At 36.1% G+C, this 26,204-nt stretch overlaps 1 protein-coding gene across 1 annotated transcript; it reads left to right on the top strand.

Moving 5' to 3' along the window:
• Positions 1-454: 454 nt before the first annotated feature.
• On the top strand, positions 455-24,795 carry CAMKMT (calmodulin-lysine N-methyltransferase; the record flags this gene model as incomplete). The annotated part of the gene is made up of 6 exons (XM_010162910.2): positions 455-596; positions 1,271-1,331; positions 4,328-4,382; positions 5,435-5,498; positions 10,654-10,720; positions 24,721-24,795. Coding segments are annotated over exons 1-6 (464 nt in total), but the record flags the coding sequence as incomplete, so codon positions are not given.
• Positions 24,796-26,204: the final 1,409 nt, after the last annotated feature.

Raw genomic sequence — 26,204 nt, 5'->3', positions numbered from 1 at the left:
GGCATGTAAGCATGTTTTTTTGTTGCTAAGCAACAACAGATGGAAAACACATACAACTGTAATTTGGCCACATATGCCTTTGATTCATTCTCCTTTAACTTTGGGAACCCAACTCAAGTGTATGAATACGAGTCTGTTTTCCCCAGGCTCCCTCCAGCAATGGAGACTGGTGCCTGCAGGATCTGTGCTGCCCTCTCCATGGGCCACAGTGCTTTGATTAGATGTTCAAGTGTAGGTGGGAAACTGGTTTGACAAAACAGCAAGTTTTATGAGTGAACGGTGTTGAAGGGGTAAATCTGCATGGATGCCTCCAAGTACTTGCCAAGGTTGACAATGACCAGTGTAAGTTTTACGATGGAAGCTTATAAAGTCATGAATAATACAGATTAGGTGAAAAAAAAGCGTGATTGCTCCTGTCTATTCCCATACGAGAACTAGAGCGCCTCAAACAAAAATGACAGGGAGGCAAGTACGAATCAGGAGAAGAGAAGAAGTTTCTTTATACAGCTCAGTAAAGCTGTGGTGCTTCCTGCCACGGGATGCTGCAGCTATGGAAAATTTACTGCAGTCCACAGAACAATTAGAAAAATCCTTTGGTAACTATTAAACAGAACTTATCACTTGTATCTCCTCTCCTCCTCGGGAACTTCTTGAGCCACAACTAGAAATCATGCTGTGATATTTCCCTAGTCCTGCATTTGTCCTTAGCATATGTTGCTGGTCAATGTCCCTTACCGTCAGACTGATGCCTGACCTAATAAAACCGAAGAGAAAAGGAGCTAAATAAAAAGAAACTGGGAAGAAATGAAATGCCTGTAGAGAACAGCTAGTGAAAAAGGAGGGGGCTTCTGTCCACTGTTAGAAGCAGGCTACAAGGCAAGGTGGGCCTTGCATCTGGCCTGGTACAAACAGTTTGGTGTTCATATGAATACCCAAATGTCAGAAGTTTCATAGAATTAAATTTAAACTACTTTTAAAGTCTTGACAATTTTATGTCTGTGTATACATATATGTGTATGTTTATGTGTGTGTGTATCTATAAAGTGAATTTCTGATTGTTAGTTAAATGAAATCTGTTAAATATTCCGTTCCAATGCTTAAATCATAAGTCTTCCATTAAAAGTCTTACTTGTTTCTTTATTCCATGATATTATCGCAAATTAAAAAATTAAGTAGTTGGTAGAGGTCTGCAAATGGTAGTATGTACTCAAATAGTATTTTAGGCAAAAAAAAAAAAAAGTGTTCTAAGTTGAATATCTTTGTTTTGTAGGTCTCTGGCCATCTGAAGAAGTGATGGCTTACTACTGCATAAAGCACAATGAAATATTCAGGTACAGAGTTAAACATAAGAAGATATTTTCTAACCTGTTAGTTTTATTGTATCTGCACGGTAAAGATTGCTATGATTTAAGTCTTCAGATTAAATTTAAAATGTTCAAGGTGAAAGCATGTTGCTCTTAACAAAGAATTCTGAGCTGCCTTTGGGTACTAATATTGCACAGCAAGCTTTCTGCTATATGTCAAAGACTTTTGATTTCCACTCAAGGCATTTTATTTCACTTTGATTTTTGGGAAACAAAAGTGAAGCTCCAATCGATCAGTACTGATTGTGAAGGTCAGGAAAAATAAAAGACATTCTTTAAACTGACATCTGTTGCAAAAGCAAGCAAAATATTACTTGATAAAATACATAATAATCACTGCTTGTAGTGATGGAGGAATTTGCACGTGTATTTAAGTGTTGTGAAACAATTTTGAGACATCCTGCACTTTTATTTGTTTTTGTTTTTTCACATTTTCTAAACTTGTGGAAGACAGTTATCAAGACTCCAGTAGGAACACCTAAAAATAAAATCCATCCTGCATCCCCTCTCTTTCCCCTTGAGTATACAGAGCTTTGCACTTGGAAATCCTTGAAGTTTCCTTGTCCAGAGGATGAATGGGGTGTAAGAAAATCCATTATAACAATGCATTTGGAGGCATAAATTGTGTCCTGAGTGAGGGTGCAAGGCTAATACCAAGTAAACCAGCTTGGAGTATACAAAACCCCTCCGTCTGTGTACATATGGTCTTGGTAAAATAGGGAAGACCAAACTGTATGTCCCTGCCCCTTGTACCAAAGCTGAAAGAGCATCTGCTGTGAGCCGGTTCCTGCAGCTTGCTCAGACTGCTACCTGAAATCAAAGACCTGGCACCAGAGGATGTCCTGGTTCATAAAGCCTCATTTCTACTCCATCCACTACCTGAACGAAGCTCACCCCATTAGAGGAGGCAGCTAACATACCTGATCCTTCCTCCAGGTTTAGCTGGGCACTGCACTGTGTGAGTTTTTCTACTGTAGTGGTGTCCCTGTAGCACTTTGCCGTCCAGCCCCATGCCGTGGCTTGTATGCTCTGCTTGTTCTCAGGGGCTCTTCACAGCAAACCTCCCTGTCTGCTCACTAAAAGGGTATTTTCCTAGTTTGGGTATGCAAGCCTGGAGACAGCGATCAGTCAGACTTCGATGGAGGAAATGGGCAGTTTCACATCTTGATTTGTCAGGATTATGCTCTCTCAACAGTTCACTCAGAGTAGAGTTTCTTATTTTAATTCTCACTGATATATGTCACTAAGTATTGCCTGAGAATTGGATATGATTTTTTAAATTTGCTAATAAGGGAACTCTGCACTGAAATAAATTATTGATATTTATCAATATGAAAGTGTATATGTGTGTATGTATATGCTCATCTATTATGTACATACAAGTTTGGTGGTTCAAAATGCTATAAAAACCCCACACAAGATACTTTCTGTATTTATTTCAATTAACATGACTCTTAGAAAGGATTCAGTGCCTTGCAAATCTTATATGTATAAACATATGTTTATATTGTTAATATATATGACATATATGGTTTAGAAAAACAGACACTTATATGAGGAAAAACCTGTAATAATTCTATTTAAACCACAAACTGCAAATTTCCCACATCTCTTTTATGTTCTCCTTGGGTTTATATACAGCTTCTTCCTCTGAACTATTTCCATCTTTTGTTTCATTTCCATTAAATAGGGCAACTAGACTTTTTTCAAATAAAATTTGTGGAATCTTAAGAAAAACAAATTTACCCCATCCAGGCAGTGATCATTAGTATGGAGTCACACAGCCTAGTCCTCTGGCCTCAGTGAACAAAATATCTGCATCTGTATACTGATATGTCATCCTAGATGCTCTTCCTAAATATCGGTGTCGAGTGAGTAGGGAGGTAATACTTTTAGATAAAAATAGATTTTTAAGTGTTGGTATTTTAGGGGAGAAGAAAAGGTACACCAGAAAAAGATCTGTTTAGCTGAAATTCCATTTTCTGCCTGTCAAAAATATCTCGATGGGAACATTTCTGCCAGCTGTAACAGTTGCCGCAGATTTAGCTGTAAAGCAGCATGTTCCTAAACTGAGGCTCTGCCTTGCCCCAGACGCTGCTTCACGCAGTTTCGGCGCGGGGTCAGCGTCCCTCCCTCCTCCCCTCCCGGGGCAGGCCAAGGCTCGGGAGTACATTCTTTATGGCTCCCCCTGCAAGCTCCCATCCGGCACGCTCTCGGCGCCAAATTATATTTCACATGCACGCCTTAATAACAGCGCAGTATGGTCTAAGTTAAAAGCAGCCTTTTAGACCATGTATTCAGCCCTCTGCTCGCGCTCAGTTTAGGCTCTTGACACTAACTTTGTTCGGTTTTCTGTGGCTTAGCTGTTTGCTGTTCCCATCGTTGTTCATAACAGCGCTGCTTGTAGGTCACTTGCAGTTTTAAGTGCTAATTGAAGGATTGGATTTCTTAATGTGTAATTGTTTTGTGGTACACGGCTTGTTTTAAAACTTCGCTCCTTTTAATTTAAAAAGGCTTTTAGGCATAACTATATGGAGAGATATATAAATAATATTAATTTCCCCATTTACTTCTCTAACTGTTTTTGCAAGAATGAATGTGGATTAACATTGTTATCCTTTCCTAACAATTATCTTTCGCTACTCTAGCTAGTTTAGTTCTAAAAGACAGAGCCATTGACAAGGGAAAAAAGGGAACCTTCTCAGATTTTTCAGCTCAGCGGTGGTAATGTTGCACTGAACGCTAATGAGGGAACCCCCACTGATTTGCCTGCTTTGTGACTTTTCTATTTCATAATTATTTTTAAAACGCAAAACGACATGAGGTAGCCTAGTCATGTCTCTACAACTTCCTGGTAGCTCAGTTCTTACTGCAGATGGCAATTTGTTCTTGTAACATATATGTCGCTCTGACCATTTTCATCTAATTTGTATGGGTTCTACCATTTCCTTTCTCTCTTTCAGGGACCTTGCTGTGTGTGAGCTAGGGGGTGGCATGACATGCTTGGCTGGGCTCATGGTAGGTCTTTTCTCAATTCCAATCCCATTCAGAGGAAGAAACAAAAGGAAAAATGTTCCAGTGCCTCCAACTGCTGGGTCAGAGAACTGTCAACAGCCTCAGCTGCGGTCAAGCTGCAGAGTCTTGAGAGACCTTCTAGATTGACTTGCTTTCGTATCATATTGATTTTATGGTTGCCTCGATGAGCAGAAACATTTTACCTCCGTGTAGTCAATATCTCTTGTTGTCACATTCCAGGCCATGTACGGTCTGTCTTTCATTGCCATAGCCGAAGCTTTTTTTTTTTTTCAGATTATAGTCCCATTTGCTAAGATACAGGAATAGCCTGGCGAATCACAGTTGGAGCACCATGATATAGCTGCTAATGTTTTGCCTGCATTATTACACCAACAAACATGATCCAGAGCTCTCGGTAATTAGATTCTTTTGAATTAGATTGGCCATTCAGGAGAGTCGTTCACCATTCTCTGGGTTCTGAGTCATGTATTCAGGAGATATTATGTAGCAGTGCAGTGCATTAGACAAGTTTTTATGTCTCTACAAATAAAAGCATATTGTTACACTGATTGGCATTTGACAAACCTGTCGCTCTTATACAATGTGTCGAGGTTACAGCCCAATGTGCGAGCATGTCAAAGCTCACAAAAAAATTACCCTTACAAAGCCATCTGCCTGCAATGCAAAGTTATATGAAGGGCATCAGGCAGTCAGACAGAAGCAAGCTGAAAGGCAGAGTGACAGCCTTGTATGATGGCTCTACTAGATAAACAGAAGCCCGCAAATGAAAGCCTCTCAGAATACCATCATCCGCTGTCACAATGCAATTACGGAACAGAATGATAGCAAGATAGAGGCTCCCGCAAATGGAATGATAAAAGTATTGACTGATTTGATTGAATGATTAAAATAATGCAGACATAAAATGAAAAAAGATTGAAGATTGTTACAGAGAAATAGGTGAGGAAGCATGATACTGAAGGCTTGTCACTTCTGTCTTCACTTCCACACAGACAAGCATATTTGCTCATTGTTTGCTGTGCTCTTTTTTTCAGGTTGCTATTTCTGCAGATGTCAAAGAAGTTCTGTTAACTGATGGAAATGAAAAGGCCATCAAAAGTATCCTTATTCAGATAGAAAACTGGTTTGTTGTGCTCATTCCTTTTTACTGGCTGAGTAACAATCGATATAAAGACAGACAGCATGGGGTATATTAAGAAAAAGTCCCCACATAGGTAATTAAAAAATAGATGTAGAATATCTTGAACAGAGCTACAGCTTCCTGCAAAGTAAATGCCACATTTTCTTTAATTAAAAATGTATGTGTTGGTATAGAGCGAGTACAGTAGTAAATATTTGTCTTACAGTTGAGTGCTGAAAGATTCCTTGTGTGTACGCTGCACGTTACAGGAGGTGTAGCAGCGAAACAAATCATTACCTCCTCTTCACATATTCGTTGTGCAGAAGAACTAGATGCATTTATTTTTCACTTTCAGATACTAGCCTCTTAAAACATACCCAGTATTTGTATTTTGGCATAGCTTTTCCAGTGCATATTGAAATGCATGGTTTCATTGTTGCTGCTAAGTTATAACTGCCTACAAATTACCCATTTAGTGTGCTTAATCAATTATCAATTTATCATTATTTCTCTTGATGTAAGATTGCAAAACTCCTCTGTGTCTTGTAGAAAGTATTTTATTATATTCCTTATATTAGAATAAATTGCTGTTATGCCCTTCTAATATCAACACATAGTTCATAAAATTGAACTGTACTTTGGCTAAGCGAGAGAATGAGTGAGCATAATTTGTGGCCACATTAAATATCAGCACAGAACAAGAGCAGATATATACAGTGAATACTAATAGCCCTTAGAAATTGAGAGGAAAAAAAGGAAGATAACTCTTTGCTTTTGTTCCTTGGTAATCTTTCCATTTGCATTTAAGGCAGACTAGTTTTTCAGGTTTTGGCCACTGCATCATCAGAATTATTTAGATTTTAGTTTTTTATTAATTTGAGAGCTACCATAATGAGTACTTAGTGAAAAAAATAAACTAATTTGTGGTTTAAAAAATTGCAGTTGCTGATGACTGTTAAAACAGGAGACATTGCAGTGCAATAATATTAGCTGCTACCTTTAAAAAGACTTTCTCAGAGGTAACTGAGGTAACTATAATTGCTTACACCACTTTAACAATTTCATGGGAAAAACAGACAATCCTGGAACATATCGTTTAAAACTTGAAGGAAACCTTATAAAAGTCTCCTTTTTCTTGAAAAAGCAAATTCTCAGATGTGCTCCAAGGATTCTTATTTTGTTAAATTCTAGTTTGTTATGCTGCTGTCTTGAGAAGGAATTATTCATTATTCTGTGTATTTTAACCAGCATCAGCCTTTCCAATCTTTCCTCTATGTCGTTATGGAGATAAAAAATGTGGGAGAAAAAAAGTGTTTGAAAACTAGCCTAACAAAACAAACTGATGTTTTATAGAAGCATAGTTATTTAGCAAAAGGTCATTTTATCAACTGAACACTTCAGGTGAGCTCAGTAATCATCAAGTCAGCAAATATCTTGCATGGCAGATTCCATAAACATACCTGAACTTTTCTGAAATTCGGAAGTCTTCTACAGCAAAGAAAATTGGTGAGCGCTAAAAGTATTCACTCAGTCTTTGGAATTAAACAAATTAAAATGCTTTTATTCCTGAAAAATATACTGTTAATGTCATCTAATTAGCACACCTTAGTTTTCCACAATATGTTTTAGAAATATCTTTTATTTCCAAAAGTCTTACAAGAAGTCTTCATCTGTATTCACTCAGTGAATCCCTTTCAGAGAAGCGATTGGTAGAAGGCTCTAACAGGAATTTATTTTTCTTTTTTAACATTTGGTGCTCTGAAGGCTCAGCATTCAAAGTGCTTTTATTGTGTTGGATTTTACAATGGGCTTAATATTAGCAGGGTGCCAAAGTGCAGCAGACTAAGAACTTTACAGTGTCGGTGGAATGCGTTCTTAACAGTGCACATAATAAATTTATGTTGCTTTTTATGTGTTTTATGGACATCAGTAGCAATTTTATGATCTGTCTTATGGTAATTTTCTTTTGCATTCTTTTCTATAGTGACTAGTTATAACAGAAGTTTAGACCAGATTTAGATCTGGTTCAGCCACCCCAGACTCACTGAAATCAGTAAGAATTTTTAGTGTAATTGGAAATAGTATTTGGCCCCTAGTGCCACGGACTACAAATTATGGATTTCTGTTAATTTTTATTGTTGCTGATTATTTTTTTAAATTGTTCAGCATACCAAATTAAATTAATGTGGGAGAAAATACTGTTTTCTTTTCTAGATTCTGCTCTTCAGGAATAGTTAATGCCTAGTATTTTGCTTTTTATGTAGGTATTATGGATTAAAATAATCTTGTTTAAAAATTACTGTTTACATCTTCCCTTTAAATTTCTTAGGAAGCTTAAATTACATGCCAGTCATACTATAATATCCAAAAATTACTTTCCAAAAAGTAAAAGTGGTTGTCAACAAAAAAGAAAAAAAAATCACTGTCAGAAGCCAGGAAATCACCAAGCAAGCCTGCTAATTATTCTTAATGGGCAAGATGAGCACATTAAGAAACAAATGAATACATCAGTGAAATGTAATTGAAAATCGACCTGGCAATAGTGCATTGCATCTGAGAATCTGCCTTTGTATTATCATCATCATCATAATTATTGTTGTTTTTGTTGTTGTTATCGCTATTCAGTGAGCGTAACTAACAGCTTTGCTTTGTGAAGTCTCCAGCTTTTGAGGATTTGATTTTTCTTTTAATTTTTGACATTATTCATATTATCCTCCATTTCATACTGCCACAGGAAGTATTCACTATATATATATATTCAATATCTATATTAAGATATGTTATGGAAATGTTACAAGTTTTAAAAATTTGCAAATATGTTAATTTCAAATAATTGTTGTCATTTTAACCATTTCACTGTGAAATACGTAGCTATATTTTATATTAATCACTGGTCTTATGCATGAGGCTTATGGAAGTTTTTAAAAAGATATTATGATTTGAGTTACTACTCCATTTAAAATACTTCACTCAACTCACTCCTTTTGTTTATCATGGGCAGATTTTAATTGACTAACAGATCATTTATATTGCAAAATCATTCAAATACAAACAGATGGTAGTGCTTTTGCAGCTTTATTCAAAACTTTATTGTTGATTTAGTGTGTTTTATTTAAGTTTTTCAGGATCACTTAAAGTAAGAAAATATTAAAAAAATACATAGATATTTCAAGTGAATAATAAACATATATATAGGCAAAGTTATCAGATTCCTTGACCTTTGTAATTTTTGGTGATAAGCATTCAGATACAAATTTTCTGACTTAGGTAATACCTATGATATAGTCAGTCATGAACATCAAAATCTGTTTCCCCAGAACACTGGAAGCATCTATAATTCAGTTCAACATGTCCAAATCCAAGGATGAGGTTCGTTTTTAGTAAAATTTGTCTGCTATTTCAGAGAGGGTGTGTACCTTCTACCTTAGCTGCGTTTCACACCATGCACTAGTGCCTTGAACTACTGTCTGAAAGCATCAGTAATACAAAACATTGTTGCAGTGCACTATAATGGCCATTAAAATATAGTGTATGGATCTTTCAGCAGTCCTGGGAAATTTAGGTTAGAAAGGTCATGTTCAGCCTGAATGCCTGAAGATATGGGCTCAGAAATTATTTAAAAAAGCTAGTGTTAACATGTTTGCAACAATTATTAATAGTTCTGCTCAATTATATAATTGAAGTGCAGTGTAGCTAATTTATCAACAATATTACTTCCATCTCTACTTAAAAATAGCATGCTTTGCTCATGGAATTATTTATGCCTTCCTTTTGCTGCACAGCTATAGACCATTCATTACCACTTCTCATTACATATTTTGGAAAAGATTTAAAAGGCATGTCCAAACTACAGTTTTCTGTCATTTCATTTCTAGTTTTTGGCTTCATGAGATATCAGTTGTGTTGTCTTTTACATTGTTTGGATAGAGACTTTCCTAAAATAACTTTTCTTAAATAGCCAACTGTGTTAGGAAGGCAAACTATGTGATTTCAGCAAAGCTACTAAAATTATAGTTCAGTAATATTTTAAATTAGCCTCACACTAGTGTTCAATTTTCTTATAATAGCACTTGCAAAGAATTCAACGTATTTTGTGCACCTAGAAACATCGTCCTAATTAGCATCAGATTTCTCGTACCTTAAATAAGAGGGATCTTTGACATCGTTAACAAAAATGTCCATTTAAGATAATTTTTTATATTTAAGAGTGAATTGTTTAAACATGTATGGACTCACAGTGAGTGAATACATTTAGTATTCTCATAGTTTTCAGTTACTTGCTACACCTTTTCCTTCCAGTGGCTTCTCACTAACAACAAACGATTGATTATGAAGGTTATCTTTCTAGGCATAGATGACTGGGCACAGCTTCCCTTGAAACTTTTCATTGACAACCCTTGCTTTGGCCTGACTGGATGGCTACCCAAATTTCTGACCTGATCTTCCAAACTGAAAGAAGCGCAGACAAGAGGCTGGAGCACTGTTGCGGTGCCTACGGGGAAGAAAAGCCATTTATTGCTTTGTACTGTCTTTTATGGTAGTTCCAAACCATTCTTAAGAAAGCAAATGGACAGAAAGCCCCTTGCCTCTAGGTTAAAGTGCTCCCATTGTGAGTTGGATTTCACCCAGACAGAACCAGAAGCAAAGGTATGTCTCTTGTGGCAGGGCAGGTACTCAAAATCCATAAGCCTCCAAAATCTCAGCACTGTGGGTCTAGTGATGCATTCGAAAGCAGCACAAACTAAACTGGACATTAAGTGTCTGTGCTAAAAAATTTCTGTTCACCATGATTTTAATTCTTATATTTGTAAACAATAGTTGCCTTTAAATGTATATCAGATATGGGAAATCTTTTTCACTTCTCTCTATAGTTACAGGGCTAGCAATTCCTTAAATGAACCAATAAATAGAGGTAGGCAGCAAGAGCAAGTTGCTGCATAGGTATATGGCTGATGTGCTGGAGTAGCAATGTAGAATTGATGCTTCTGAAGAAAGACTGACTCTTAAACACAGATTTAAGAAGACCAAACAGATAAAAGACATTATGAAGGTATTACCAATGGAAAAAAGTATTTTTTATTATTTTTATTACTGCTCAAGTTTTGTAGATCGTTCTTAACAAATATGCTACAGATGTAAGTGAGATCATCACAAGAAACCACAATGCAGGAATATTTAAGGCTCAGAAAGTGTCAAGCTGGTAAGATTCTACTAAACTGTTTTACTGATTCTTTTATGGAATTGTGTATTTAATGTAAATGTTAAATGTATGCAAAAGTGTGAAAGCATGACCTGTGTTACTGATGCTGACACAGATGTATATACAATATAAGTAGGTAAGTAATGCAAGACAGAAATTTTGAAGTACTAAAAAAAAAAATTAATTGCTTTTTAACATAGCAAATATAGTATGATTAATCTTGGTGACATAACCTCTCTTTCCTTTTTATTTTTTTTTTTAAATATACACAGTGTCTCTTCAAGCTGTGGTTTAGTGCATGGTTGAAATTTGTCTGCTTCAGAATCAACATGACCCATTGTACTGAATACGAGGCTTGGAATGAATGTACCTAAATCACTGGCAGGTTTCATTTTAAATAGCTCTGAGAGTTCAGAGTGGCAACAAATCCCATTTGCCCCTGAAGCAGATGGTGTTGGAGCATCCATGGGAGGTTTTTTGGTCATCCTATCTGTGCTATTAGTATTGTGCTGTCGCTGGAAGGACAGATGGGGAGCATGGGAGCCAGGTACAGCATGCTGGGACCCTTCTCTCGTTGACTATGTCCTAAGGTGCAAGGCGCACCCAGTATTTTTCTTATAGTGGCAGACCTGAAGGCATGTTTTGGAGGGTGAGCATTGTAGGGATTCAGAGAATTTGGTTTCAGATCACCTCCAGAGCCCTTCCAGACCCACCCTGCAATAGGTGGTGCCACTGAAGTTAGCTGTTTGTCTATTTCATTGAAGCACCTCCAGGTACAGTAGGGACCAGAAGCAGCTGAAAATTTGAAGTGTGTTCATCTCTTGTTGTGTTTTAAAAGTAAATTTTGAAGTATTTCATATTCATGGTATGGGGTTCAGAATTAGAATTAGCTCAGAGATGGCTAACTAGGAGCGAAAAGAAAAGTCTTATTTGTGTGTTTAAATCTTCTTTTTTTGATGATTCTCATTCCAGAAGGGCTCTTAGTCCTTCTCAAAGTGACAAAAGTAAAGCTGAAAAAGAGCTGAGAAAGGCACGCTGTTTCAGCAGAATAAGCTTATTAACATAGAGGGTTAAACCCATACAGTTTTAATGGCTATCATGCACATAATTTATCGCTATGCTTATGTAGCCATTCTGTGTAGAGAAGTTCTTTTAAGTGAGCACTTAGGGTTAGAAAAATTCTGCCTTCATTAGGGTGTACGTGCATATAACTTAGAGATATATCTCTGCGTCCTAATAAGTGCCTGCCAAGTAGACAAAGGCTGCTCAGGCCCCAGGAATGGTCTTTCAGGTTCCATGTGCTGAACGCTTCTTGTGAGCAGCTTCAAACACTCATCCCTGCTGAGGAGAGGCTATGTGGTACGTCCATCCAGAAGCTTAGATTTTGTAGATTTCCAATTGCCATCTACTTTGTATGAGATTTCAGATTTCATCCCTTGTCAAGACTTCAAACCTGGTCTTTTAGATATCAATCAAAAGCACATTTTCTACTCTGTCCTCATTTACATTTATCTAATGCTTAAGGTCATTTGTGATCATTTGAGTGTATTTCAGCATATGGAATCAGTGAATAATAGATTTCAGCCTCACGCTGTGAAGATAGATTGTGTTTTTACAAGACATGATGTTGTTTACTGGGTGTTAATAATCACTAATTAATAAACATATCTAGATGTCATAAAATGTTGCATTTTAAAGAGTAAAAATGTCAAGTGTTTAACTTCTTAAGACAATAGCATTTGGGGCCTTATTTGCATAAATAAAATAATTAAATTACAAAATAAAGTCAAGTACTGTATCAAACCATAAGGCTCGTTCTAATAAACACATAATCTTAAGACTTTTGCAGATGTGTTACAACAGTGTAAAGTTTTATAAAATAAGTATTCAAATTACTCTCTGATCCTAAATAATGATCATCGTGCATTTCTGTCTTTTACACATTAATAGCTGGTTTGTCAAAATTAAAGTAATGCTTTGGTTACTTATTTGAGAAGTGCTAATGGATGGATCAGTCCTTCTGACTCAGTAATGACATGTGATGAAGGCAGCAACAAAATTATTTGATCACTTCTCAAGGCCTTGAAGAAACTAAAAGGCTGATGTAAAATCTGAAATGTTACCGTAACCCTGATTCACTTTTCTTACAACTGAAGACTTTAGTTATATAATCATAATGAGGGGGGGAAAAAGAAAAGTAAGAAAATGTAGTGGATTTTAGGGAAGAGTGCAACACTGGCCTGCAAAGTGACATTAGGTGACTTGTTTTATGTTAGTCAGAGCTTGCAGGCAAATGAGTGTAGTGAAGTATTTAGGTGACTTGCTGCAACATTAATTTAATCTGGAGAAGGCATGTTCCTCACTCCAATGTATTGTTTAAACAGTGTCCAGGCTTGCAACTTTACACGCTGTCCAGTGCAAAGTTACAAGATTCTTTCCATATAAAAGATAATTCAGAATAGAACCTTCTCACTGTACTTTCATCTCACATCAGGATCTTGTACTCTTTTCTTTGCACATGGAGCAGAAATTATCAGTATGAGAGTCAGTTTGTGACTGTTCCAGACATTTAAGTCTAGACTTGGAAAATATGCCAAAAAATGTATGGCACAAAAGAGAACAATCCAGTATCAGCCAAGAGAAGGTAGATTAGGACAACCTGCTGTACATTTATTTATTTAGATTTATACAAAATGCAGTAAATGAGCACTTATCTAGCTCTCTGCCAACTCTTGATTATTGTTTAAAAGTACAGTAATGTAAGCCAAACTGGCAGTTTGTCATATTATGTGTTATAATATAATAATAGATATTTAGTAAACAGTTTACTTCAACAGTGGATATACAATTCTATTTTATTTTTAGCTTCCATGAATGTGTTCAGAATTTCTTGCTTATGCTTACTGGAAATAGGTACGTACAGTAATGCCACCAAGTTACTAATAATTACTTGCCATAGTAAGGTGAATTATTAATACCATGTAGGGCTTTGACAATTTTTTTTCATAGACCAAAAATTATCCATGAATTGCATTGTTTACCCCATAACTTAGCATATGAGTCATCCTGATAGCAGTCTTTGTACCATTAACTTTTATTAGTTTGTTGTGCATTATATCATTGTTTTGAACATGTCCACCAATGATTAAATTAGCAATAGCAAGGTCAAGGTATCTCTACTCTTTTTCTTCTCTTTATTTTAATGTGAAAATCTTCCTGAAGAAGGGGTTTGGGCAGTAGAATTTTGAAAAATTGTTACAAATGTCATGATGAAAAAGCTTTATCAAAGAGGAAGGCTTGCAGTATATTCTAAAATTTAACAGACTGTCTTAGCTACCAGGGAATTTGTTCTTCCATCAGATTTCCTTGCCTGAGAAGACCAAGTATGTTAAGAACAAAATTTGTATACTTATTGCTGATATGGGACCTGTGAGTTTTAGCTGTGGACAAGTCTGTTGTTTTGCTAAGAGTTGCCTCAGAGAGAGAGATTACATTCCATGTAAGAGTGTAAACAAGTACATATAATATCAAGTCAGTGAAAGAAATTCTTGTGGCATGATACAGTCTTTGATTTGATTAATAATAATCAAATATCAATATCAAGAATGTATGACCATGTGACCAAAAGTGGCAATTCCTTCTCCTTAAAGATTAACAGATAGGTTATAACCTTATCTGAGTTTTTAGTGTTCCTTACAAATGTAATGAATTTGCAAGCTTCCAGGATTAAACCTAAAAAAGAAAAAAAGTCTTTCTAAAGACTAAATGACATCTGGTACAATAGTGGATGAGGTTTCAATGACAAAGCACTGAACTATATCGCTCTGATTCCATTCTTATATAAAGTTACCTCTTTCTCTGTAACTGTCAACATGTGAATATTTTACTTTACTGTGATGTTCTTCAAATATGCCAACTTTCTAACCTTCCTGATTTCAACTAGGAAGTTGAAACCTGTCGTGTAACAGGTTCCATTAATGTAGGACAGCCTTAATAAAGATTCTCTCCCTCTTTTCATTCATCAAAATGGGTGTTGCTAAATTCAAACTTTTTGAAAACATATTTGTTGAACTTGTATTTGTCAACTTAGCAACCCTAAAGGAATGCCTTTCTTCCAACTACTTTTCCAGTCTCCTCATCTAACACTCTTACATGACAGTGTCTATTGGCAAGGAGGAAGCTACCAAAAGGAACATTTCCTTCTCTTTGGTTAGAGAGAAAAAGGTCCTGGTTTCTGTTCTCTTAATTTGATCACTTTATGTGTGTGTGGGAAGAAACAATGAATGGTCTGTCTGTTCATGCCCATTGTGAATTTGTAACGCGCGTCTCAACTTAGGTAGAAACCATTCCATACCTCTGATCATACTTACCCTGCTCTATATCTTTTCCAGTTTCAATCTACTCATTTACAGATGAGAGTGATCAGTACTGCATTCAAAGTGTGCATAAATGATAGATCTATGTAGTGGAATAATTATGCTTTCTGTTCCTCTTCTAAAAATGCTGCAGTGGAGCACTGAGCTAATATTTTCATGACAGTTTGTCACAATATCAGGAGCTTTCCAGTCTGGTCAGTTTGGAGACCTTCATTTTCTTTATCAAGCCAGAATTAATTTTCCCATTGTGCACTTTGCATTTATGCACACTGAATTTCATCTGTCATTTTATTGTCCAGTTGCTCAGTTTCATTGTTCTACAATTCTTCACAGTCTGCACTTTTCCTTACTATCTTGAATAACTTCTTAACATCAGCAAACTTCGCCACCTCAGTGCTCATCTCTTATAAACATGCTGAATAGAACAGGTCCCAGGGGAGCTCCACTGATTATCTCTCTCCATTGTGAGAACTAACCATTTACCACTACCTTGTTCCCTGTCTTTTGTTCTGTTATTTAGCCTTGCAGGACTCCTCTCCAGTGGCTGTCTGCTTTCCTTAGATGATGATGGTGAGGGTCTTTGCCAACAGTTGTGTGTTACTGAGATCACCCTTATCTGAATACTCGTTGACAACTTTGAAGAGCTAAAGGTTTATAAGGCAGGACTTCCTTTTACAAAAAACATATTTTAAAAGTTTCTTCTACAGTGAACACTGATGCAGAGAATAAATTTCACCTCTCTGAAATGTTGTTATCCTCTGTGAGTGCTCATTCTATATCCTGATTATCAGCTAACAGGAAGATTCAGAACAAAAGAAAGAGTACACTAATTTTTGACCTGCCTTATTTTGTTATTATATTTAATTTTCCATGTTTGTGATCCTTTCTTCATTTGGGTGCAAATTCAACTTTTGGAGGAAGGATATCTTATTTCTAATAGCCTTCTTTACCTTTTGGCCATACTAGCTGACTTGCACCAACTTCCAAGCCTCTCCTATTTGTGTGTTTCACCCAGTTGTGTTGACTCAGTATTAAGTTGCAATTTATCTTAAATTGCATCATAGCTTTGTAGAAAAATTTCTATGTGTTTGGAAGAACAGGGAGAAAAGCTAGATGCTAGCTAGAAGTATAGCATTGCATTCTTTTCAATAATTCTTGCTCAGATCCTTGGCTATTTTATGATGGTCTTCTCTTAGCTTAAAAAGCATGCTTTTGGTAAAACTATTCCTCTTGCACTCTCTCAGACTGGATGGAAAGACTAGGTGGAAACCACTGATATAAGAAAACTTACATCTTTCTTCCCAGAGCTTTAAAGAAAATTGTGCATGAGGTGTTAGAATCTAAAATTATTTGTTTCATTCTTATGTTCTTTTGTGTATCCATCTTATTAGCCAACTTTTACATTGTTTCCTGGTTCATGTTGTTACCATTGTACCTTTGTCTACCTTGTCTGCCTGTCTTATCTGCCTTGGCTCTACCTTAAATGGTAGTCATCAAGTACATCTTACGCACTTTCAGTGGGCTCTCTCCTTCACAGCTAACCTTTGCCACAGACATAGGAAAGTTGGGACAAACTTTCTATTTTGACAAAATTATGCTTACAGTGTTATCTTTGTTTATTTCATTAATATTCAATTAATATTCAGTTATTCAAACATTAACTAAGGATACTGAAAATAAATGGGGTTCAGGAAAGAGGCAGAAGAGTGAATCAGAGTCTAGAAATGAGACAGTTAAAGAGTTCTATTTACTTAACTTGTCAAAGAAATGACTTGATTGTTAAGAAATGAATTGATTTTGATCTGAAAGTCTCGTGTGGGGAAGGAAAATCTTTAATAGAAGATCACTCTTCAATCTAGCTTACAAGTACCTAACAAGATGTAGAAATTGAAGCTAGGCAAATTCAGTCTAGAAAAAAATGAGACAGAGAATGATAGAGAGAATGATAATATATTAGAATATCTTTCCATGAGAAGTGGTAGTTTCTTAAGCAGTGAATGTGTTTAAATCAAGCTGGGTATCTTTCTGAAACGTGTATTAATTTCCTGAGATATACGGGCTTAATACAGAAATTTGAAATGTTGGATATTTATTGTTGTTCCTTCTGCCCTCAGAATTTAAGTACCCATTAATTACATCTTCTCTGCTGTTTTTAATTTTTCCTCCCATTCAGTCCCTTTGGACATGCCTGGTTCACTTCACATTCTTTGTTTTTTCTCCTTGTTCACTTCATTATTCTCCCCATGTTCATGGACAGACTATTTTCCACAGAGCAAGAAACTGTCTTCTTTTCCTTCATATTTTTACAGAAAATGAACTTTTACTAAGCTTTAATTTATTGATCCTATTGATATGGTTGAGTCACATACAGTTGTACTGTCTTGCATTTGGAAATGTTTTATTTTTTTTATTGTATCAGTCTGAATTAGAATATGAGAACCATCCATTTTGTGCATAATATGCTGCATGAACCTTGCTAAAAACAGTAGTCAATCTCCTAAATAAAAACTGGCTTGGAATGTATTGATGTGGAGGAGGGATGTGAAAAGGCATATTCACAAGGACCAGTGGTATTTTTTTATTAATAACATTTTAATACAAGATATTCTCACTTCTTTCAAAAAAATCGTCATACATGTGCTGAATGTTGGGCAGTGGTGTGTCTACAAAATGGAAAACTTTATTCTGCAACAGTTGTATTTACATGCAGTGTATTTATAATATCCCAAAAATTTAGTAACTTTTGATATGTAGCAAATGTGTAAGTGTTAGGACTGTTATTTTTGAAGACAAAACTGTAATGTTCCCATCTGAATTTTGGCAAAATATGTTGTACAGAATAAGAGAGAGAAAATATGTTCTTAGAGTAAGGAATAAGGGAAGCATGTCACTTTATGATACACTTTCAAAAAGGAAACTTTTAGGCAGGGAAACCTTGATAGAATCATAGAATAGCTCAAGTTAGAAGGGACCCATAGTTGGGTTTGGTGTTTTTTTCTTCTTTTCTTTTACCGCATTAATGTGATGAAGTTTCATCATGAATTGTACCAGGCACTGTACAGACCAAACAGACACTTTGTGTTAGAGAATCTATGGTTTAAGACCAGATGTAGACATGGTGAGGAAGGATACTGAGGATAAATGTAGTCAGCGTGATAGAAAGAGTTGGAGGCACAAGAGCATCCTAGCCTCTTTTTAGTTTTCTTAGGTGCTACTTTAAAAGAGAGTTTCAAGGATAATGGAGTGAATTTGTGAATGTTCATGGATAACATCGGGGAAGAAAATCATAGAGGTGCTTACTTGATAAGTTAAGTGGAAGATATGGACTAACATTAGGGCTGATTAAAGAAGGGACTTGTCTTTTCAATATTGAATGAGAGAGAAAAAATAGGGAAGTGAGCTGTTGTGAAGCATTTGGAAAAGACGACTTTCAACTTATCTGGAGGAGTACAAAGGGAAAGGTGACAAGATCAGGGTTGTAGGCAAGAAAAACAATCTTTCCAGCAGCCTACTGAATAAATATTAATGGGGCAAGACTGCATTTTCCAAAAGCAGAGAGAACAATACTGTGATGTTAAGATGTAAGTAGTGATGACATGGTTGAGAGTTTAAGTCAAGTGGGTAGATAAGAGACTTCTTAGAGATGCTATGCAGAGAGAATAAGCAAAATCTGAACAGAGCTGAGGTGTGCAAATGTAGAGGAAGGTGTAAGCTAAGTCTAGATTACAGACTGGAATTAATGGTTATGTCCAAAGATATCAGGAAAAGGTGGTGACAACAATGCCTTGAGTTGTGAGTCCAGACACACAGTGGGAAGTGAGTAGTTGGGTTTAGATTTTATGGATGAGATAGTCCAGAAGTAAAATTGAAAGGAAGAAGAGGTTGGAGTAGGACATTGTGAAATTATCAGAAATGTGGGAAGGGTTTAAAGATAATCTTTAGAAGAGCACATTGAAAAAAACAGTAAGAGACAATTAAAAAAAACCCCAAACAGAAAATAATTGAATTAAAGATTCTGATGAATAACAAGATTTTACTGGGCTGAAATGAGAAGAAAGGTCCAGGAGAATAAGGATAAAGTGCAAATTTTGAGCCTAGCTGACAAAAATTATCGGCATACTTTGACAAGAGTAGATAAATGATGTGGAAGTTGCAGAAACCTGCAAGGAGATAGGGGGAAGGGAATGTCCATTGGCAATTGTAAATGTCACATTCAAACTGCTTAGAAATGTGAGAGGAATGGAGAATGGTTGGTATTGGGTACCTGTGGTTGAAAATTTAACCTTGGTCCCTTAAAATTGGTATGCACTGTAGGGAATGAGATAATGGATAAGAATACAAAGCAGAGTGAAGCAGTGAAGGTAAGAAAGGCAGAAAGTAAGAAAAGGTGGAGAAATAAGAACAACCTAATGAGAATATGGTGAGAAAGATGGGGAAATGTTAGCAGGCAAATTTGCAAGGCTCCCAAGAGGAGTTGTAATGATAGGTGTAGACGTTGCCTCTGTCGCTAAATTAAAATCCATCTTCTTGATCTTTATACAAAACTGAGGAATCTCAAACAAAGATCAAGGTGTGGAGAAACATCCTGATGATGCCTTTTGTTAATGTGTTAATGAACTTGCCTGACTAATGTCATATATAAAGTCATATAAACCCCCAGAGAGAATCTTTTACATGAACCTGTGTACTTACCAATAATAATGCTTTTCAGAGACTGAAGCCTAAATTAAAATATGAAAAGAAGAGGTGGGTAGATAGTGGTTCTTGGTAGCTGTTCATCTGCTAAGTGGAACATTTTTTTAAATCTTTATTAAGACTACTGATACATTTTGAAGCAAGTAAGGCTTTTGTGTCTTTCGTCCTTTCTTCTAATTTTGATCTGTTGTCTTTTTCTGCACAACTACTTTTCTGCTAACTTGAGAGCTACTCTAGCCTATGCCATTCATCACAAGAACATCTCAGAGGGACTTGGAAGTGTTTCAGGTTTTAACAATCAGAGACTTAACCTGTTTTTTCTCATGTAAGTTACCTGCCTAGACACACTAGGAAGACAAACACTGAATAACAGAAGTGGAATAATAATAGTAATGAGGAATTTTGCATAAGAAATAAAATCCTGGTAAAATCAGGTCTTTTGCTGTAGGTTGCTGAGATACTTTATCAGTGTAAGAAAAGGAGTGTTGACATTTGTCAGGCTATACTCCATAAATTAGAATACAGGGGAAGTGCAGCCTTGGCTGCCGTAACTATCCCTGCAACATTTGCTATTTTGTTGGGTGGGTTTTGTTTGTTTTTTTTAAATACAGGAATATTTGAGGGTACGTTGGTGGTACTTAAAGTCTCTGTTTTCTTAGCTGATCTTTTTTTTCCGTTATCATTACAGTTCTTTTTTTATCTTGACCTAATCACATTTTCTTGCTTGCTAAAAGATAAATTGGGGGAGTAGGGAGAAAAAATGCTTTGATTATTTGTGTCGTGTGTTGTTTGGGGTTTTTTTTAAAATTAATTTCTTGCTTTAGGATGGTATAAGGTTTGACAGCTGAGGAAACTAAAGCATCAGTACATATTTTCTCAGACTGTTTCAATAGTATACTTTATCCCTGACCTGGAAAAGCCACCTCTGCATGTGAGAGGATAGTTCATTCTCCATAGCTCATTCAGTCCTTGTCCTTTTTGTTAGGACTGCCCTCAAGATTGCTAATTATAGTAATAGGTTTGTGATGTGGGTGCTTTTCCTCTGAAAACTGGTCACATTCATTTGATTCAGGCCATAAAGCAGCCATTAGCAGGTACCAAGTTTCAGCCACCATCGCTTTGACCTAAGGAGTACCTGATAGTGCAATAGTGTTTTTCCCTCACATCCTAGTTTATTTTTTAATGTTCTTCTTGTAGACAAAAAAGCTCCCAAACTGTTTTGTATTTACAGTGGGTTTCAGACCCCTTTTCTTCTAAAAGAGTTGCCTGTTTTCAGTTGTAAGAAACTAAACCTGCATGAGTTCAATAAGCCAGCACAAAATAATGTGACAAGTGGGCTTTATACAACCTTAGTTGTGTTTGGTTTTGGTTTTTTGGTTTTTGGTGGAGTTTGTTTTTTGGTGGGATTTGGTTGGTTGGTTGGTTTTGGGGTTGGGTTTTTTTGTTTGGTTGGTTTTTGGTTGTGGTTTTTGTTGGGTTTTTTGGTTTGTCGTTTTTTTTTTTTTTTTTTAAAGCCATTGAAGGTGTGGCTTGGACAGAAATACAAAGTACATTTTTCAAATTTACAAAGTAATTTCAGCTATTGGTACTGTAGCATCTTCCCTCAAAAGAAAGATGTAAAAGCATTATGGCTTTAAAACTTCTCATTTTGCTGGAAGAAAAGTGGCTTTAGAAAAAAGTGGTTTATATCCACTAATTTAGCATCACTGGAAAGGGAACAAGAAGAAAATATTAACAAGGCTTGCATTTTTTTCATGTTGGCACTCAACATGATACTGATGATTTAAAAGACTTTTTGTGGTATGATATTTTTACACTTATTTCTATTTTTTTAAAAGGAAACTTCATAAAGACTGAGATTTTCAGATTTCTGTTGCTAACACTTTTCTGGGTTTCCTAGCAGTGCTTTTCTTTAAATGGAAATGCAATCAGCCCTTACTTCATGGTGCCTTCAGTATTTCTTTCAGGTCTGACCACTAAGTCCAAGAGTCATGTCCTCAGTAATCCCTGAAAAAATTATTGTTCCTCACCCCCTTACTGCATATAGACAAATGCATTTATTTACACACATGCACATCTTCACTTTTCTCCGAGTTGTTTTGCAATGTCAGTGGATTTTTCTGTACTTCACACTCAGGAATTTTGTTTGGACTACAAGAACTTATATAGCTAGTTGATGGTAGTTATATACGTCCTGACTCTGATTCACTACTTTCGTTAGCACTAGAATTCAAAATAGCTTATTCTGCTTCAGGATCAGGCTGATTCTGACATCAGTGTTAATGATGTAATAATGCTGACTGAGCAGAATCGTTTCTGATTCCCTGATAAGCAAGAGCAGCTCTGCTTTCCAGGTGCAGGTACAGGTGTTTGATTGCAGCTCATGGAAATTTGTGGAAACATTAAATGGACAGCGGTGTAGATATGGTAGCCCAGAGTTAGCTACTGAAACAGTTTCAGAGGTTGCAGCCAGTATTGTGCTTGATGTACCCTAGCCGTGCTCCACTTACTAGTCATACTTGCACTTGGCTAAAGATAGTGTGAATAAACATATACAGCCTGTAGTTGCATCTCTCCCACCAGCATGCATACATCCTGAGTGAGATCAGGATGAATCCTGTTGCTGGTTATATTTTTAAAAATATCTTTAGTTTATGTGGTTATTTCCCCACAAGAATAAAGATTTTCCTGTACCTTTTGAAAATTTGTGTCAAAGTTGATTTTTAAAATCTTGTGTGTAAATTTATCGTTGACCTTTTCAAAATTATCATGTCTTCAGGAATGCAACTGTACTGAAGCTAGAGACCAAGAGCAGCCCTGGTACTAGATCAGGAAAATGGAGGAAGACTGGCTTATGGCTGGATGTGGGGCCCTTAGCTCAGTCCTCATAGCAGCACACATAACAGTCACATTGCACCACAGCTCATGCTCCTGGTAACTCATCAGTTCCATATTTTGCTCAACATTATGGTTTCTGAGCTTTTACCTACCCACACAAACTCCTTTGTGCCTACACTAGGTATGCACAGAAAATGCTGTATTTTGGGTGCTCAGTGGGAACCTGACAGTAACATGAGAGAGGTTTTTTTTTCCAGGAGGAGGCACCTGTGCTGCCTTCCGAACTATATGTGTGAAGTATAGTAAATATATGAGTTTAAAAAATCATAATTCAAATCCCTATAATGGTACTGATCAGATCTCTGTTTCTGTAGCAATGAGAACCAAAGGTGGCCTTTTAAGGCTCACAGTTCATCTACCAATTTCCAGTTCTGCTTCAGGATTCTTAAAGAATTAGAGCGCGTGCTTTAAACCCACAAAACTTACCTTTACCTAATTTTCACCATTCTAACCTAAGTTTCCACGGAAACAGGGTTGAAAAAGCCGCTGGTAGCCAGCAGGCAGCCAGCAGCTGAGAGTGAGAACTCTCCTTTGTCACTTTCCACTACTGGATGCCTGCTGCGTGCCAGTGTGCAAAGCTACCTAGGCTTCTAAAATCTGGAATACTTTCAATTTGAGGGGGAAAAATTAAATTAATCTACTCTTTTCTCTCTTTGGATTGTCACAGTAAATTCCAGGAGGGCAAATGGGCTAATGAGTCCTGATCTGTTCAGTTACACCGAGCCCCACATAATCAAAGCTCTCCCAACCAACTGGGCCTCACCTTTCATAATTTCTGTGTTTTAAAAGCATTCTGTCTCAAATTTTGAGTCTGTGCACATGAACACGTATGTTGTAGTACTTTAATTCTTTGTGGCTCTGTATCATTCTATCTACGTATTTACAAACCTTTTTTGCATATATTTTTGTTGATATATAAAATTTCCTTTTTTCCTATATACATAAGGAACATTTCTGAATGAACACATTATAACTGATCCTGAGTTAAATATTAGGAGCAGGATGTGAATGGAGATGGCTTTTAACCAGAAGTAGATTATAGCTGTGGGAAGACTAAAGGGTCTATTTGGTCAAGACTTAAACAAAACTGAGATAAGCATGCACAACCTGACAAGATCAGATTAGACCCTTCCCCCACAAGTGCTTTTCCCATAAATATTTATCTACTTTCTATTATAAATAACCAGGAAATGAAAAAGAAGGATAGATTTATTTTTTTTTTAAATAGACTAGAAATAGAAATGCAGCTTCAAATCTTCGGGGTAATGATATTTTAAGTATGCAGTAAATTCCAATACTAGTTGCTGTTTTTTAAATGAGAGCAAAGTACTGGAATTCTTCAGGGCAGCTACATATATCGGCAGCATTTATAAACAAAGAAGAACTTTGTACATATGTACATTTTTGCCTACTGTTGGGTACCTTAGAATTAAATAACTTATCACCTATGAGAGAATGTGTGTTGACAGAGTCAGCACAGCTGTATTTTTAAGCTTGCCTGAGGCAACATAGCTGGCATTGAAGTTAAGCTTGGCATTCTTTCACCCTGTCCCTCCTCCCTCCAGCCCAAGTGAATGCTCACTTCATCAATGAGAAACACAACTGGCTGGCTTGACAGATGTAACAGAGATCCAGGTATTCACATCTATTCTGCAAATTTGTGTTTCATTCAGGTTGTCAGTACTTCGACTTCACTTCCTCATGCACTGGTGTTAAGGGGTAAAAATCTGAAGCCATACATGTGCCACTAATTCAGAAATGTGTATTTGTTGGTGATCCACTCTTCAGAACCTGTGTGAATTGCCTTCCTGTTATAATAAAAAATAGCTCTTTAGCTTTGAGATTTAAAACCTTCAAAATGTACAGAATAATGTTTTTACATTCATCTTTGAAAGTAGCAAGTGCCTACTTCTTAAAACACTTGTGTCACATAAGAATAATATTAATACTTTAAAAAATCTCAAGATGAAAAATGTAAGTCCTTTTTTCTTTTCTGTTTTTTTTTTTTTTTTAAATCTTTTTTTCCTCTAGCATTTTACGATGGGATAATGAGACAGATGTCTCTCAACTGGAAGGACATTTTGACATTGTTATGTGTGCTGACTGGTAAGTACATAAAAATCATAAAACTCATGTTAGAAAAATAGCTTTGCTGGAGTAATTGTACTGTGCTGCTTGCTGATGGCTAAGGAAAGTCAACAAATGAAGCACAAAGCCACCTTAACCTCAACAAATTAATATTCATCTCCATGTGACAGTTATAAGGTAGTCTTCTATCACACAGTAACTTCTACCACATTATTTCCCAAAGATTGATTTTGAGAAGCATTTCCATTTTCTGGAATTGCCTCTGTTTCATGCTTGACGTATCAGTAAATGGACGACTTAGGCAAATTGCAAATAATTATGGCTCAGTGAGGAACAGTCTGGAGAAAAGGGAGTTTATCAACACAAACAGCTCAATTAGCTTACTTCTTAGGAGAGATCTGACTATTGATATAAGGGGATATATTTTTTGCTCCCCAGAAAATCTTTCAGAGGAAGAAAAGATTATCAAAACCTTTCTTTCCCCCATCACATTCTGTTTCTTAAATCAATTTGACAGCAATATTTGTAGACATAGGCTTTATATTATTTACACAGGCACATGTTAATTGTAAGAGAATTCTTAGTAAAAAAAATGAGAGTACAGGTCTTAATTTTTGGAAAGGTAGATGAATACTACAATGTGGTATATTGTTTAATAATTTATGCAAATAGATTTTATAATGGACACAACTTTTTTCTGATACTGGATTTGCAGAATTGTGCTGTGCTATATTTGCTGCATTCTAACTTTAAAAATGGTACATTATTAATTATTTGTGTTATATAAATGGAAAAAGTATAAAAAGAGATGTGCAAATTTCATTTAGGAGAGTAGGTATTTTAAAATTAATCTGTCTTTCCTTCATGGATATTTCCTCTTGCCCCCTTAAATGTCCAAAACAGAGAATGCTGTTCATGTTTTGTTGCACAAAACTGTTGTGAGAGACCAAATTTTGAAAACAGGGACTTTCTAGGACAGCTCAGTTCAGCAGATTTCTGTGCCTTACTAAGAAATAGTTAAAGGAAAAAGGCAAAGGGAATTACAAAGCTGTCTATTGTCTTTTTAAACAATGTTCCTTTTAAGTGGCTTCTGATAAAATATTCCTCTAAAGATTTTTTTTTCTTTTATATTTTTACTATTTAAACAAACTCTTCTTATTTCAGAAAAGATACTGGGTTTGTATAGCTCTGGAGAAAGTGTGTTTAGTCATCTTTTTTCCTTTTTCTAATATGTATTTGTTGACAGAATGGAACAGTGCTTCATTTCTCTTGGCATTTAATTTCAGAAAAGTTCTTTGTTCCCAAAAAGGACAGAGAAGGGTTTCTAACTAATCGCTGATAATGTACCTCAGAGATGCATCATCTGATTAAAATAAGGAGCTAAACAACACCATATGATTTCAGCAAGTAATTTAGTAAATGCCTTC

Source organism: Antrostomus carolinensis, unplaced genomic scaffold, assembly GCF_000700745.2.
Source record: "Antrostomus carolinensis isolate BGI_N321 unplaced genomic scaffold, ASM70074v2 scaffold51252, whole genome shotgun sequence".
Lineage (NCBI taxonomy): Eukaryota > Metazoa > Chordata > Aves > Caprimulgiformes > Caprimulgidae > Antrostomus > Antrostomus carolinensis.
Note: the sequence above shows the minus strand (reverse complement) of the source record. Positions and strands in the feature narration are given on the sequence as shown.